Source organism: Felis catus, chromosome B2, assembly GCF_018350175.1.
Source record: "Felis catus isolate Fca126 chromosome B2, F.catus_Fca126_mat1.0, whole genome shotgun sequence".
NCBI lineage: Eukaryota > Metazoa > Chordata > Mammalia > Carnivora > Felidae > Felis > Felis catus.
Genome location: NC_058372.1, coordinates 67,585,973 through 67,604,082, shown reverse-complemented (window position 1 = coordinate 67,604,082; position 18,110 = coordinate 67,585,973). Strand labels below are relative to the sequence as shown.

Sequence of the window (18,110 nt, the reverse complement as noted above, 5' to 3'; positions counted from 1 at the left end):
TTCTCAACAATTGTAGTGTATATAGATTACCCTTCTTTCACAAGTTATTCCAATTGGCTCCTCCAGCTATATTAAAGTATTTTTTTATTGTTACACATTGACTCATTATCTTAGATACTTTACTAATTGTTAATTTATTAATTACTTATATTATGTGTAGTATCTTGTTGAGAAATATATTATGTCTCAATTCAAGTTCAGAATTTACTTGGGCAATAAATAAAAGTTGACCATTGTCCCTTTGAAAAATTGACTCTGGGGGGCGCCTGGGTGACTCAGTCAGTTGAGCGTCCCACTTTGGCTCAGGTCATGATCTCATGGTTCGTGGGTTCGAGCCCTGCGATGGGCTCTGTGCTGACAGTGCGGAGCCTGGAGCCTGCTTCGGATTCTGTGTCTCCCTCCATCTCTGCCTCTCCCCCTCTTGTGCTCTGTGTGTATGTGTCTCTCTCTCAAAAATAAATGAACATTAAAAAAATTTTGTAAGAAAAAAATGAAAAGTTGACTCTGGGTGAAAACCAATCTGAATTGTAAAAAATTTGAAGCTGAAAGTAGAGAATAGGCTAATAGGTTCCCTGAGGTATTTTTTTTAATGCAGATAGTACTTCTTTGAAGTCTTTAAGGATATTTTCAAAGTTTACTCTTCGATTTTTGTACCATACCTTCTTTAACTTTGTTTACAATTTGTACTGCTTTAGATTGTTAAGGATTGGTAGGGTTCACTCTAGTGCTTATTTTAAGTTACCACAAATTCTCAACTAATATAGTCCAAATGACATAGCCTTTAAGTATGCATGAAACAAGTTTATACTTAATAGTTTCATATGAAAATTGTTTCCCTTCTCTTTCTCTAGGGTAATGTGTTTATGTATTATGGACTGTCTAATTTCTATCAAAACCATCGTCGTTATGTGAAATCTCGAGATGACAGTCAGCTAAATGGAGATGCTAGTGCTTTGCTTGTAAGTAAAATGATGAAATATGAAAATGTGATAGATGTAAATAAGAATGTGTAATAATTATTCAGTTAAAAATGTTAAATTTAATAATGTTAGGATGAAATTAAAGTGTTACTTGTCATTTATACTTGTTTAGTGAGGGTTTTTAGTTAAAATTTTTTTTCACCTGGAATTTGCACAGATTAATGATTTCTTACAATTTCTTACTACCTGCTTCTTTCTAGTAGTGTCATTGGATTTTTGCTTTATTAATCTGTAATGGAATTTTGATGAGTCTAGTATTCTGGGTATATAATTGGTTCTTTTTTGAGTTTGTTCATTACTGTTATACTCGGTAAGAATGTATAAATAAACTACTTTTAGTTTCTGAGGTTATGTTTTAGAATTGAACATGTATGCTGTCTGTTTTTTAACTTGTGGTAAGCCTGAGTAGTAAAGTTCAAAGGATGGGTTACCGAAAAATTGTCTGAGAACCTTTTTGAAAATACAGATTCCAGACTTCTCCTAAGTGTAGTAAACCAGTCTCTGCAGGGGTGGAGCTCTAAAATATCTTTTTAACAAGCTTCCCTTCTGATGCCCAGCCTTATTTGGGCTAGAGGATCTTAGTTTCCTGACTGTTGTTCAACTTTTCATAGTGGTGGGTGGTGCCCAAGTATTTTATGTAATTGTTGCTAATACAGCAAATCTTCAGAGTTCCAGAGCTATTGAGGATTTCTTAGAAACAGTGAATCTCAGGGTGCCTGGGTGGCTCAGTCGGTTGAGCATCGGACTTTGGCTCAGGTCATGATGTCACGGTGGGTTTGAGCCCCGCGTCAGGCTCTGTGCTGACAGCTCGGAGCCTGGAGCCTGCTTTGGATTCTGTGCCTCCCTCTCTCTGCCCCTCCCTTGCTCACGCTCTGTCTCTCTCTGTCTCTCAGAAAAAAATAAACATTGAAAAAAAAATTAAGAAAAAAAAGAAACAGTGAATCTCTTAGAATGCAATTTAAGACTATATTGTAACCAGAATAGTCCTGTGACCATATAGCTGCTCTAAGTTATCTTTACTGGTTTTAGTGTTGGTCCCTGATGTTTGAGATCTTAAGAAATAGTGAATCTATTGAAAGATTCTGGTTAAGTGTGCAATATTCTGCAATCCATGTGGGATTAGGACTCAAATCCAGAGAAGATGGTGTTCTGTGAGACACACCAGGTTCTTAGTCCTTTCTGAATTTGTTGATTGGGATTATGAATTGGGTGTGTTCAGAGACCCAGAAAATGGGGGTTGATTTATAGTTTATAGCTTTTTTAAAATTTAGATACACCCTGTCTTTAGTGAGGGCAAAAGAAGTAGAGACTGATTCTTTTCTTACAGGCTTCAAGCAAAGCTTTTAGACTACACTAGGAATTGATGAATTTTTTTCGGTAAAGGGCCAGACAGTAAATATTTTGCGTTTTGTGGGTCTTACAGTCTCTTGATACAGCTACCCCCTTCCGCCACTGTAGAATGAAAGTAGCCATAGATAGTACTTACAATGAATGGGTGTAGTGTAGCTGTGTTCTAGTAAAATTTTATTTGTAAAAACAGGTGGTGGGCTGGATTTGTCCTGCAGTCTATCATTTATTGATCCCTGAGCTAGATCAAAATACATGATTTTAAAACCAGGTGGCTTTCAAAAATTTTAAAGATTATAAGAGTGGACAGATTGAAGTCCAAGTTACTTAATATTATATGTAAGATCCTTCACAATCTGCTACCAACCTGCTATTCTAGACTCATTGTTTCATACTCTTTTTTTTAAAAAAATATAATTTATTGTCAAATTGGTTTCCATACAACACCCAGTGCTCATCCCAACAAGTGCCTTCCTCCCTGCCCATCACCCACTTTCCCCTCTCCCCCACCCCCATCTACCCTTGGTTTGTTCTCAGTCCTTAAGAGTCTCTTATGGTTTGCCTCCCTCCCTCTCTAACTTTTTTTTTTTCCCGTCCCCTCCCCCATGGTCTTCTGTTACGTTTCTCAAGATCCACATATGAGTGAAAACATGCGGTATCTGTCATTCTCTACCTGGCTTATTTCATTTAGCATAATACCCTCCACTTCCATCCACGTTGCTGCAAATGGCCAGATTTCATTCTTTCTCATTGCCAAGTAGTATTCCATTGTATGTATAAACCACATCTTCTTTATCCATTTGTCAGTTGATGGACATTTAGGGTCTTTCCATAATTTGGCTATTGTTGGAAGTGCTGCTATAAACATTGGGGTACATGTGCCCCTATGCATCAGCACTCCTGTATCCTTCGGGTAGATTCCTAGCAGTGCTATTGCTAGGCCATAGGGTAGCTCTATTTTTAATTTTTTGAGGAACCTGGTGCAGCCGCTCATACTCTGTCTTTAACCTACCTATGACCTGGCTGCCCTGGGCAATGTAAGCCGCTCCTTAACCATTCCTGGGACCAAGTAATCTGCCCATTTTACATTTCATTTGCCTAGGATGCTGGTTTAACTCTTCCCCTGGAGGCCCTCTCATCTGGAGGCCTGCTATTGTCTTTAGTGCCCTTTGATACAAAATAACTTCTTTACATATTTAGTTCATTCATACGTTATCCCAAGTCACTTCTCACCTTGCTTAACAAACTCCACATCATTCATTCCAAACTCTCTCCACATCATTTGTTCTGGCCCTACTTTGAGGTCATTTTCTACATAGTCACTATAGTGATCTTTTAAAAAAAAAAAATGTAAATGCCACTTTCTGCTTAAAATTTTTCAGTGGTCTACTAGCACTTGGAGTAAATCTCAGGATGACCTGAACTATGCATAATTCTCCAGTGTCATCATGTCATTCTCCTTGTTCCCATACTCTAACTACATTTACCTTTTACCTTCCCAGAAATATCCAGTTTTTTCTCAATGGCATGTATTATTCTCTGCTTAAAACCCTCTTCTGCCTGCTTCTCACATGCTTGTCTCCTATTCTTTAGGTCTTAACTTATATGATACCACCTCCAGAGCCAACTTTTCCTTATCATAGATTCCAAAGTAATTTATTTTGCCATCCCCCATAATCACTTGCACACTATTTTCATAACACTTACTGTAATTTGTAATTATATATTTAGTTGTTTGTCTTCTGTTTTCTCAGCTACACTGTAAGCTCATGAGGGCAGGGAGCATGACTTTCTTTAACCATCATACACCAAACACCTTGTCAGAGCTTAGCACATGGAAGACATTTAATAAATATATGTTGAACGAATATAGACACATATATTGACACCTTCATCATTACTCTTATTTCATATAATAATTGGTTGTGTATGGATCTATTTCCTCTGTTACACTGTGACTTTATTATTTAAAATTTTTTTTCTGTTTTTAGCACCTTGCATGGTACATGATATATTAGGTACTCATTACATGGCTTTCCTAAGCCAGTTACTGCAAAGTATCTAGCATTCAGTACCTGATGCATAGGTAGTAAATAATATTTTCCTTTCTTTTAAAACTTACTGAAGAATTTAGTGACTAGGATATATTTTCCCTTCTGAGAGTTTATTTATATTTAAAACTTTTTTTTTTCGAAATCGCAGTGTTCATCAAAACATTCCAGTAGTCATAAGCCAGTTATATACTGTCTGTCTTCAAGGTCTCAGTGTACTAACTTTATAAATCTAGAAGGCTTAGGGAACAGAAAGCTGAGAAGTCAGATATTAAAGAGACTTAATGAGATCCCTGCCACATGTTTCTTTAGCCTTTTTTTCCATGCAGGCAGTTCTTTATCCAGTCTAGACACAAAGAATGTTGGATACAAGCCAGTGTTGGTTGGTAATAGAATAGCCCTAAAAGGACTAACTAGGGTCTAGTTAATTTCCAATCAAGAATATCTTAGTCTGTTTTGTTTTATTTATTTTATTTTATTTTATTTTATTTTATTTTATTTTATTTTATTTTATTATTTATTTTTAATTTTTTTATGTGTTTTGAGACATGGCTTACTGTAGCTTCGGAGTTTCAGAACAACCCGGACATATACCTAATCTCAGACTTGGTAGAATCTCTGGTTTAATCCTGCAACTGCTACATCTCCTTGAAATCTTCAGTAGGGACTAAGTCAAAACATTTTTGTTTTCCTAGTATCTGGATGCACAATTTAAAGAAGAGCGGTATATTCTAGGAATGAATCTACCTTAGCCCCCTTCCATCCCTCCCTCCTTCCCTCCTTCCTTCCTTTGACATGGGACCATGGGATTAACCTAGAATTACACAATTTGAGATTATCTAGTTGAACATGTTCATTTTGTGAGGCCCAGGGAAATCAAGGAACTTGCCCAAAGGCATGTAGTATATAGCTGGACCTAGAGCCTCCAGTCTACTTTTGGTTTAAGATTGTCGGGGCACCTGGGTGGCGCAGTCGGTTAAGCGTCCGACTTCAGCCAGGTCACGATCTCGCGGTCCGTGAGTTCGAGCCCCGCGTCAGGCTCTGGGCTGATGGCTCAGAGCCTGGAGCCTGTTTCCGATTCTGTGTCTCCCTCTCTCTCTGCCCCTCCCCCGTTCATGCTCTGTCTCTCTCTGTCCCAAAAATAAAATAAAACATTGAAAAAAAAAAAAAAGATTGACAACAGACTGCTTGTTAATTTTTCTTGCACAGAAAACTCCCTGTGGTATGATTTTTGTGTTGATATGAAAATTTTTAAAAAGTCAGTTTGATATATGCATGTATGACAAAATATATGCAAGGAAGGGTTACATTATAAAGGTAATACAATTATTACCTTTATGTAAGGTAATTATGTTAAGAAATAATTTGAGTATTTAAATGTGATGTTATTTATAGTCTTTACAATACAGATCTATTCTATATGCATTGCAGGTGAGACACATGTAGGGATTGAATTTTTAATCAGTAAGTATGGCTAGCTCATAGTTCTCCTGGAGGCCTGTGTAATAATTTTTTCTTCTTTTCCTTTCAAACATCAGAATCCCAGTAAAGAATGTGAGCCTTATCGAAGAAACGAAGACAAACCAATTGCTCCTTGTGGAGCTATTGCCAACAGCATGTTTAATGGTATGATATAGTTATAAACAAAAGATATGGATTATAAATATATATAATTACAAAACTTTGTATAATTTATTGATACTGATTTGGTAGTCTAGTAAACATGAATGAAATTGAAAAATTCAGCAACTTTAAAATAAATATATCAACTAGTTATTCAATGGAATGTCATAATGATTTGGGACTTTTTTGAGAATTCTTATACTTTAAGAATGAATTCTCTCTCTGGGAAGAAAGGAACGGAGACATTCTGCTAACTTTCACATTTCATATATGATAAAATAAAAGCCAGGCTGCCTTTTCCACCAACTTCAAATATTTATACCATTACAAAGGAGCTATAGTTGATCTTTTAGGGCAGCACTGTCTGATACAAATATAATGTAAACCATCATTGTGAGACATGTATATATAATTTAAAATTTTATAATAGGCACATTAAAAAACACTAAATAGAAACAAGTAAAATTACTTTTGCTAATATACTTTATTGAACCCAATATGCCCCAAATATTATTACCTTTTTACTGTATAAATTGTGTTCAGTATATAAAATATGAGTGAGATATTTTATATTCTTTTTTTAATTTAAATTCAAGTTAAGGAGATATTTTATATTCTGTTTTTTTTGTACTGAGTTTTTAATTTCTGAAATGTATTGTTTCAAAAGTATAATAATATATTATTACAAAATATAATCATTTGGACCAGCCATAATGTCAATGGCTCTGTGGCCATGTAGCTAGTGGCTACCATATTGCACAGTGCAGGTAGAGAAATGGATAAACCAGAAACTATTTAGGAGTGCATTTTTTAAAGAAAAGGAAGAGAAGCAAATTTACCCTGCAAATTATTTTATTTGGGTTAATACTAAAACATTTCGCCTTATCATATACCAGCTAGCCATATAGGAGAAGTGACCTATAACTATATTGAGGGAAGAGAAGTCCATCTAGGATTATAAAGTTACCATAGATAATTCACATATAAGTAGTCAAGAGCAAATATATGTCATATGCCTGCTTACCCAGTTATAACCCCTTTTGGGAGCAGATACCAGATCCTTATTTCTCAGAGTATAGTAGATCCTATGGATATTCAGTAGATACTTAGCAATTTTTTTCTTTTTTGTGTGTTTAGATACATTAGAATTGTTTCTGGTTGGCAATGAATCTCATCCTACACCTATTCCTTTGAAAAAGAAAGGTATTGCTTGGTGGACAGATAAAAATGTAAAATTCAGAAATCCCCCTGGAGGAGAAAGTCTAGAAGAACGATTTAAAGGTAAAATTTACTAATATTTCTTTCAAATATGATATAAGCAAGGAGTTTTAATGAAGTACCTAAAATTTTCTATCTTTAGAATCTTAAAAACTTTTATGCTTTTTTAAAAACAGCAACTTTTCTTAACTTCATACCAAGTTAGGTAAAATATGTAGGATGTTCTAATGTACTGAAATTCTAAAGGAAATGTGCATGTACATTTAATCTTGAATTTTTCTGGTATTTTCTTATAAGCATTTCAGCCATTGTCTTTACAAATCGTAGGCAAGTTTCTTTTAAACAAGACCCAATTTTTTATTATAATTATAAATTTAAATTTAGTTTTGATTCTGTGCCTCCTAAATTTTGCAATGTAATGTTTTTTACCATTATATCTTTGCATTAAATCATCTGCTTTTTGGTATGTACCTCATAGTGTACTTTTAGTATTTTCTTAATGGAGATAGCCATCAAATCTTTGTAATTACTTGTTATTACATGAGGAATTGGTTTGTCTCTAGATTTCAAGACTTTCTTGGAATATGCATATATTTATACCTTTGAGAATAGGAAAAATATTCAGATTGTGTATTGCATATCTTTGTTTTATTTGAGTGTGAATTTTCAGTGAAACTCCTAATAGAATTGAATATTTTGTCCCCTCACCCTTCTCTTCTTTTTTTAAGATACAACAAAGCCAGTAAACTGGGTTAAACCAGTGTACATGCTGGATTCTGAACCAGATAATAATGGGTTCATAAATGAGGATTTTATTGTTTGGATGCGAACTGCAGCATTACCTACTTTTCGTAAGTTATATCGTCTAATAGAGCGGAAAAGTGATTTACATCCAACATTGCCAGCTGGACGATACTATTTGAATATCACATACAGTATCCTTTTTTGGCCATGTGCACAGATTCATAGAATTTGAAAAGAGAAAGAGTATAGTTTAGTCTTATCTCATTTCTGTGACATGCTATTCTGTGTTTTAGTTTTGATCTCATTTTTGTAAGAGTATGTGTGTATACATATGAGAGGGTATCTTTTCACTTATATCTTCCAGAAGTCTTAAATTTTTATAAACTTTGTACTAGGATTCAGGCATATTATTTGATAAAATTATTTAAGATGCTGGTGGTAGATTTATTAATATGCTAGATATTTCTACAATGGAAATTGTAATTGAGCTTAATGCAAAGGCCAGTGAACACAACTGATGCTAAATTAGCATTCAGCTTATTTAGATATATGTATCTATATATACTTTTATATATTCTTTAGATATTAAGAATCAGTGAATGTTAGTTCACATCAATATAATCGTTTGTAACTATTATGTTCATAGTACCAAAACACTTTTATCATTAGCTGTATTATTTTACGTTAATAATTCAGGTGTACTTTTCAGTGCTGATAAATATAATTTATTTCATTCTGATTATATGTCAACATTGTACCAAGTACTGTTCACGCATTATTTTATTTTATTTGAAGCATTATGAGATGGGTATCATCATCTCCATGTATGTAGCCACGTATATAGAGCATTTAAGTAACTTACCCAAGGTTATGCAGATAATAAGTAGAAGAGTTGGGGTTCCTAATCAAGCTATTGACTCCAAAGGCCATGACTTTACCATCTGCCACTACTACAGGCCGCATCCCTAGATAGTTCACTCAAGTAATCAGACCAAGCCATAGCCATATTGGCGTGGTTACAAAGTCTTCCTTAGCTGACAATAATTGGACACTACCCTTTATTCTAAACAAAGTCCTTACATCTTTTAATCTGTAGCCCATTGCTTACATATATCATGAATGAAAATTTTCTCAAATATTAGCATTTGAATGTTTGCTAATGCTTTGCATTTTTGATTTTTCATAATCCAAATGAGCCATTAAAACTAAATATAGTTTTAGTTTTATAATGTATTAGTGAATGGTTAACAGACCTAATTTCAAAACAAATGTCTTCTTGGATCCTTAGCCTCTTAATTTTGCACCTGAGTATGCAACTGAATATGACCTGATAATGACAGACTAAAAGTAGCCACGTTTTGGAAACGAGGTCCACATAGGAGCAATTATCCTGAGGCTAGTGCCAGAGTAGAAGGCAGCTCTGTTACAGCATCCAGAAGATCTAGTAAGGAGTAAAGGCAGATACCACCCTGTAGCCTAGAGCATAATTTAGGGAAGTCTTTGGAGTACTTAGTACTTTGTCTTAGTTAAGAGACTATTTGCATCCAAGGCACTGAGAAGAGAAATCAAAGAACGTAGGCTCTCAAAGACTGACGAGACAGGAATTTGGGTCTGCAAAGCATCAAGGGTAATTATAAAAATGAGGTATCAAGTGGCAACTAGACACCAGAATTAAGACAGAAGCCCATTTTGGGGGGTTGGGATACAGAGAGGCTAGCATGAGTGATTTGATAGTTTGTCTCCCAGAGTGTTATAGTATTAGTTAGAACTCTTATTATAATCATTCCTGCTTCAGGTTTAGGGTTGATTTAAGAAACTGGCAGAGTCTGCCATTTGGAGTAATAGGGCACATCCGTAGGGATGGGAAATTGCAGAGAGAAACAAATGGGGCCTAAACTTGATTCCAAAGATGTCTTTGAAAAGGTTGTAAACCTTTCACATAGGGATTTAGTTCTGTGTTCTCTGTTCTAATTCTTGCCAAAATCTTAGAATTGGTCCATGTAGGTAGCTCATCCAATATACTGGTGTCCCATTTCTTAAATCTCTTTAACAGTTCACCCTTCGTTTCTACTCTCTTTCAGCCATCACCTCTGCGTCACACTATGAGTTTTGTCATTGCTCCAAATCAACAAGTTAAAACTTCAGTATCATACTCTTTGACCTTGTGCTCTGAGTCCTCTTGTATTCTCATAATTACTCTTTTATTACACATGCTCTTTGAGCTCACAGAGACCTCCAGCCTCTACATTCTTCCTTTTTCTTCTGGTCTGTCAGTCTTCTCTTCCTCTGTTGGTTTTATTGCTGTTCATCTGAAATATTTTTTTCACATTACATTTCTTTGTGGTCTTTTGCCCCTTCTGTGTAATGAGAGTAAAAGTACCTGAGAAGCCATTTAACCCTTAAATACGGTTGTTTTTGCTTGTAAACTATATTGGTTTTCACTACTAATGTTTAACTTGCTAAATCAGTGCTTCAAGATAATAGTCATATAATTATTTTGTGGTTCGGAAAATGTGAGTAAGGTGCCTGTGTATCATAGAATTATACCAGTGAGTTACAAGCAATTAAATGCCAAATTTTTAAGTTGTGTTTTAAAAATCAAGTAACTAGACATGGAAAAGCCTTCCTATACATTCTTCAGATTACCCTGTACACTCTTTTGATGGACGAAAACGGATGATCTTGAGCACTATTTCATGGATGGGAGGAAAAAATCCATTTTTGGGGATTGCTTACATCACTATTGGATCCATCTCCTTCCTTCTAGGAGTTGTACTGCTAGTAATCAATCATAAATATAGAAACAGTAGTAATACTGCTGACATTACCATTTAATTTTATATTCTGAAAACAGATTTACTGCATGTGCATCAAGGCCAGTCCTATTCAACCTAGCTTTCGAATGCTGATGTCTGGTTAGTATGTCATTTTTGAAGTTGGCACATAACTTCGGTTTTTTTTAAAAAAAACAGTTTTTGTCCTTTGCTTCTTCCTTATGGATGTCTTATGGAACTATATGACGGGTATGAAACAAATTAACTATAGATCATATCAACACTGTAACTGCTGAAATGGCATTCTAATGTTTGCTTTTTGTTGGGTCAGGCCATATGATGCATAGTCTCTTTTATGTGAAATGCATCTACTGCTTAAATATTTATGCTGTGTTGATAATATTATATTGACATGTGATGCTGTATATGTGTGCCTGTTGTGTGAAGAAAGGGATTACAAGATGTATGAATATAACACCTTGCTAACCTTGCAGGATTCAGAGTTACAAAAAAGATCTAAATCTAAATAAAACGCTTCATCATTTTCATGTGTCATGTGTAAAGGCTTAAAGTGCCATCTTTGTTGAGGTTGTTCAAGTATTCCATTTATCCAGTACAGTTCTTTGTCAAGTATAGCTTTGATTTGAAAGGACATGCTTACCTTGTCTAGCATAGGAATTAATGGTCATGTCTGAAGAGGTCAGATGGGTCTCAGGTGGGAGAATTTAAAATTCCTTTTTCCATTTGATTAAGATGTTGCAGTCAGGAACCCCAACTCACTTGATATGTTTTTACATGTGATCATTTCCCTTGAAGCTTATACTTCATAAGGGACAAAAGAATATAGGTGAGATGGGAAAATTTCTTGGCAGACCTTCATCTTCTGCCAGATGTAAGTGTTCAGAGGAAACTGTTTTCATTCTTGTGGTATTTAACATTCAGAAATTTGCTTCAGCATTGGAAATACCTCAGGCTGTTTTTATTTTGCAGGTAAGTTTTGATTTAAGTACTAATGTTGTATTGCAGAAAATTTAGAAAACAGTGACTTTCATATTTCATTCAATTTTTGCATATAGGTCAAATATAGAGATGTATGCACATTCTCTTTGGTTAAGGTACCAATTATTTTGGTTGGTTTTTCCTAAGACACTTAAAAAATAAATTCTTTAAATTTCCTAATTAAATTCTGGAGCTTTTGCAGTATGCACACGATAAATTATAATATATATGGTTGAAGTTACTTTATTTTCTATTAACTGGAATTATTTTAATATTCCTTATTGAATAAATGCTGTAATTTGTTTGCTATGGAACTTACTCTTGAATGTAAACTTACTTTTTCAACATGCATGAAAATGTATGTCTTAATCAGAGGTGGCTTAATTGCATAGAAATGGCTTTTCTTTTTTAACTAAAATAACTCCTATATTTGTATAGAAGAATGGCTGGTTATTCAGAGTTTGTGATGATTTTGTTCAGTTATATTTTAAATCAAAAGGTCTGGGTAATGTATCAATTTTGATTAATATATGTTTTTTTTTTAAAAAACAACAACAACAAAAAATAATGTAATGGTTAGTAGAAATGTGCCACACTTCTTAAGTTTTGTATAACATGAAATTTAGTTAAAAGAACTTATAATTCATAATTACTTTTAACTGGTAGAATATCACTTGCATGACGTACTTAATGTATGATTATCCTGAAATTTCTGAGTGCATAGGGTATTCTTTGTCTAAAAATATTCTTTGTCTTGTCAGTCCTTCAGAATATTGTTATTTATTCTGACTATTGACCCTCTTTCACATGGCAATTTATTTTCTGGGACACATCACTGGGAGAGAAGGTTTTTGCCAGTCTTCCCAGATAGAGTTTGTTTTGTTCAAGGAGGACTGCCGTCCTGCGTCTCTTTTTCTAATTAGGGGACCAAAGGTGCCACGAAAGAAAAGTTGAAGACCCTTCTAACACTTTCTCATCTGGGGTGAAGACAGAATCTTAAGATATATTTGGAGTTTTATCTATTTACAAGTTCATCGATGGCCTAATTTCCTTCCTGTCTCCTGCCGTTTGAGCGCTAAGGGATTCCTGTTACTAATTATGAAGAATGTGGAACATTCATATGGCCTCTGCGAAGCCTGGTGGGAAGGAAAAACATTTCTTTTTTTATGGGGCTTATGCTCATCTTTTGGAAATATTAATGTCATATTCAACTTTTAGAGAATCATACTGCATTTTACTGCATTCAGGTTAAGTAGAAGGCATTGAAGAATGCATTGACTTACAGGAAGTATTTTGATATATGAAATTTCCCAATTGAAGGAATTATTTAATATGTAAAAGCTAAGAAGTTTCATTGAAATCATAAGGCAGTTAAAAATGAATTGGTAAAAATAATTGTACTACCAAATGGGGAATTATTCAACCAAGAGGAGAGTCAAGTGAATATTTTTTGTTTATTGGTTAGTTATCAGTTTGTTTGTAACCTTGATTATATTTAAAGATAATGTTCTGTTAGTATGTTCTGTATTAATAAAAATGAACAAAATTAATTTTGCTATGTTCAAGTGTCTTCCTAAAATAATAATGCCTCTGTGTTGTTAATGTTTAAGCACTAAATTTTAGCCCAAGGTCAATAAATCCCACATTTTAACATTTCTATGTCTAGATTTGATTGCCATTATGGATATATATTAATCATTTTGACAGCATTAACTGCAAGGTTTGTATATATTACTTAGAAACATCTGTTCTTACCAGGAGGTGGTCATATTGTCACCTGAGTTATAGGTAGATGGGCTAAATTTGGTATTAGATCAAGGAAATGTCTAGTAAATAGAAAAGGAAGAAGTGGTAGAGAAGTAAGGATGATGAAATAATGAAGAGGGTGAGGCATACAGGAAACGAAAAGCAAGACCAGGAAAGAGAACAGCTGACTGGAGGGTTAATGAATGCTCACCTTCTATCTTCATGGAAACAATGCCTTAGAATTCTTGTATCGTCCTTTGTTGGTTAAGGTGAAAAGTCTTCTTCTTTATAAACATGTGTTTTTTGAAAGGAGGGGAGAGGCAGTAAAGGAGTGCTGTTTCAAGAGGAGTTTTGATGCATAAATGTTTGTTACAGAGTTTGGATGATCTAGTGAAGTGTTTTAGAGCTTTTTTTTAGCCCATGCTCCATTCAATAAACATAAAAATCATATTTCCCCTAATGTCATTCGAAATTTCAAAATAAATATCATGTCTAAAATCAAATCGACCACGGTGACCTTATTTGATTTTATAGCTTTGTAAATAAATAAATTTATATTTTATCAAAGTAACGTGTATATACAGTTAAAAAAAAAATCGACAGGCCTTATGATGAAAACCAGTAGCCCCTGTCCCAACTTTCTTTAAGTCTTAGAGATAATCACTTTGAGTCCAAAAGTTATCTTTTGGCATTTGTTTTAGTGTATCTAAACAATATGCCTAGTCTGCTATTGCTTGATTTAATGGTTTTAGTCATCATTAGTATCTTCTTGATAATGTTAACCTGCTGATTAAAGCTCTTTAACATACCTTTCCTTCTCCTATTATTATTACAGTTATATCATATTTGGGAAACACAGTAGCTATTATTACTTATGACTGTGGAGCAAAGCATTGCACCACGATTACATTTCACATCATTTTATTTATCCTAGAATTAATAATTGCCTCATTTTTAACACATAATTTCTAGAAACCTATCTTAAGCTTTTCCCAGTTATTCTGTCAGGTCCACCATATTCTCATCAATAGTTTTGAAGGGTTTTTGTCCCCAAATATCAGATAATCTGATTCCCTGTTTTTACTAGGGAGATCTGTTCTGTATTTGTCCTTTTATGCCAATCTGAACTGGTTGTTTTCTTGACCAGTTACACAGCCATTATCCCATGATCTCCTCTTGTCACCTTTCTATGTTGGATCTGTTTCCTAGTTTATTCTGTATTTTACTGGAGCACTACCTAAAGCACTTAAAGCTTCCTAAGAAGTGGTAGCTGAGAGGCAAATTTTCTGTGTCTAAAATGTCTTTTTTCAATTTTCACATCTCATTGATAGTTTGACTACATATACAATATTAAGTTTAAAATAATTTACCCTCAGATTTTTTTTAATAAATTTTCTTAATGTTTATTTTTGAGAAAGACAGAGCATGAGCAGGGGAGGGGCAAGAAGACAGAATCCAAAGCAGGCTCCATGCTCTGAGCTGTCAGCACAGAGCCGGAAGTGGGGCTCGAACTCACCAATGGTGAGATCATGACCTGAGCTGAAGTCGGACGCTCAACCAACTGAGCCACCCGGGCACCCCTCCCCTCAGAGTTTTGAAGGTATTGCTCCACCCTCTTCTAGGTTTCATTGTTGGTTTTGAGAACTCAGTTTCTATCCTAATCAGATATTAGACCCTCCTAGACTGATGCTTAATTTTCTTCTCTTTTTCTCCAATTGTTTCAACACTATTGTCTGTGTTCTTTCTAAAAGATTTCTTCATTTTGATCTTCCAGCCTTATCGTCTACTGAATTTTATGTATATTTAAAAAGTATTTTAATTTCTAAGACTTCCTTTATTTCTATTCTGTTTCTAAAAAATATTCATCTTAGTTCACAGATAAAATATTTTTCTGAGGGGGTGCCTAGGTGGCTCAGTCGGTTAAGTGTCCTGCTTTGGCTCAGGTCATGATCTCGCCATTGGTGAGTTCGAGCCCCGCTTCGGGCTCTGTGCTGACAGCTCAGAGCCTTCATGAAGCCTGCTTCAGATTCAGCATCTCCCTCTCTCTCTGCCCCTCCCCTGCTCATGTTCTGCCTCTCTCTGTCTCTCAAAAAATGAATAAATGTTAAAAAATTAAATATTTTTTGAGGATATATATGCTTTTCTTTCCTATTCTGTTAGCATCGGTTTTTGTTGTTGTTGTTTTAAGTTTTAGGTGTTTTTTTTTTTTTCTCGATCATTTAAGTGACTTTTTTTGTGTTTCTGGCTAGTCTTGACCATCTGTCATATATGGATGGCCCCCAAAAGACTAATTGAAAGTTCTTTGTTTGTGGCCAGTGCTTGACAAGTGATGGGCTTCACTAGCACAGTGCTACTCAGAAATGCCACTCAGTGAATTATTTGTTCCTATTCATTATGAAAAGCGTAGACAAGTAATAAAGAGTTGGCAGGTCAGCAACTGTAAGGGGATCAAATGTTGAGAAGTACTGCATTAGGGAATGATTGTCAGGGAGCCAGTCATTTGGCTGGAGGCCTTTTCTTTGACAGGGACTGTTCAGCCTCTCTAAGGAATTCACTGGTCCTCTTCAGAAGGAAGGGATCCAAGGAGGGTCTGGGGGTTTTTTTGTTTGTTTTTTTGTTTTGCTTTTAACTCCCTCCTGCCTTGTCCTCCACCTCACCTTCTGTTTTCTACTTTATACATATTTCTTTATACCTATCCCTCTGCACATCCCTTCTGCCTGGTTGTCTTCCATTACTTTATAGAGAGAAAAATTATCTCTTACCCATGGGAGACAGTGAAGGAGGTGAGAGATTGTATTTGGCTGAGAGAGGGAGGGCAGAGGTTTTGGGATCTGACCATTCTGTTGTATGTAATTTTCAACTAGTCATTTTCAGGCCTATTCCTTGTTGCTATAATTTTTACATCCAAGTCTGAACTTCTCAGGGGCTGTGGGCCAATCAGCGTGCTTCTCACTGGTGTCCCCCTTACAGTATCTCTAGATTACAGCTTCCTCTGTCCTGCTCATATTCTGTCTGCTTTCTGTTTTCTAGAAATCTGCTGAAAATGCTTTTCTGGTTTTCTCCCCCCTATCAACTCTCTATCCTTTTTGACTCATATCTTTAAAAAATTTGTTTTAGGGGTGCCTGGATGGCTCAGTTGGTTAGGTGTCTGACTCTTGGTTTTGGCTCAGGTCATGATCTTACAGTTCATGAGTTTGAGCCCCATATCAGGCTCTGTGCTGATGGCACAGAGCCAGCTTGGTATTCTCTCACTCACTCTGCCACTCCTTCACTCGTGCTGTCTCTCTCTCTCTCCAAAAACAGGTAAGTAAATTTTAAAAAATTGTTTTAGATTATCATAAAACAGGTGGCGCCTGGGTGGCTCAGTCATTTAAACATCTGACTTTGGGTCAGGACATGATCTCACCTGAATTCAAGCCCCACATTGGGCTCTGTGTTCAAAGCGTGGAGCCTGCTTCAGATTCTCTGCCTCTCTCACTCTCTGCTCCTCCCCAGGTGGCACCCTCTCTCTCTCCAAAATAAATAAACATTGAAAAAAAATTAGGTAGAAACATTATCATAAAGTAAACTTTACTTTGTGTGTGTGTGTGTGTGTGTGTGTGTGTGTGTGTGTGTAGTTCTGTGCATTTTAACTTATGCATAGATTTGTGTAACCACCATTGGATACAGATCAATACCATCACCCCTACCCCCCAAAACTCCCTTACACTACTCCTTTATACTCATTATTTCTCTGGCAACCACTGATGTCTTTTCCTTCCCCATAGTTTTTCTTCTAGAATGTCATAAATGGAATTATACCATATTTAATCTTTTGAATCTGGCTTCTTTCATTTAGCATGCCTTTGAGATTCATCTAAGGTAATGATGCCTATCAATACCTCCTACTTTTTCAATTCCCTTTCATGTTACTGGAGTGAAAGGGAGAAGGGATAAACTCGGGGCCATCCACTTTTTTAAAACCAGAAAACACCTTGAAGTACCTTTTGGTGCTTTTGTAGCATTTTTAAAAATATTAAAAGATAAACTTGTTATTTACTGTAAGTGATATTAATGGGAGCTTGTCTGTTGATGTGTGACAAGCTTTTTCATCCAGGGTAATGAAGAAGATTGAACTCATTGTATATTACTTTCACTATCAAGATTTGTGTGTCACATTATTTTAAGGAACAGAAATACAGAAAAAAATGGCTTTAAAAATACATGTTAATTGCAGTTGAATTAATGGTCTGAAGTAATCCCTGGGGTGTATTGTCTTTCCTTCTCACAACAAAGCTTGTAAAAGAGTAATTTATATTTTTTATCATCTTCAGTTTTAGCTAAGGATTTATTTCACAGTCACACTGTATTCTGTTTACTATCATCTCTGTCTGAAAGATACAGTAGAAAGAGTATGGGTTTTAGAAGGAGGCTGACTTGGCTCTTATGTCTGTAAACTGTACCTTCAGATTATTTTATCTCCTAAATCATTTACCATTTCCTGTCAGTAAAATGGGAGTTTTAATACCCTCTTGACAGATTTTTGTTTTGAGGAATAAGGGAAGTGATAGATGACAAATATTTAACAGAAAGTATGGAAAATGACAACGAACAATTCTCACCCCCCTTTTTTTGTCACAGGAGGTAAA

At 35.2% G+C, this 18,110-nt stretch overlaps 1 protein-coding gene across 1 annotated transcript in view; it reads left to right on the top strand.

The window, feature by feature from the left end:
- The window catches only part of TMEM30A (transmembrane protein 30A), a 39,392-nt gene extending 26,106 nt beyond the window's left edge, over positions 1-13,286 (top strand). The window contains 5 exon segments of the mRNA XM_003986315.5: positions 852-959; positions 5,917-6,004; positions 7,139-7,282; positions 7,948-8,154; positions 10,605-13,286. Of these exon segments, the coding sequence (XP_003986364.2) occupies positions 852-959; positions 5,917-6,004; positions 7,139-7,282; positions 7,948-8,154; positions 10,605-10,798 (741 nt within the window). The 3' untranslated portion in view covers positions 10,799-13,286.
- The last annotated feature ends 4,824 nt before the right edge of the window (positions 13,287-18,110 follow it).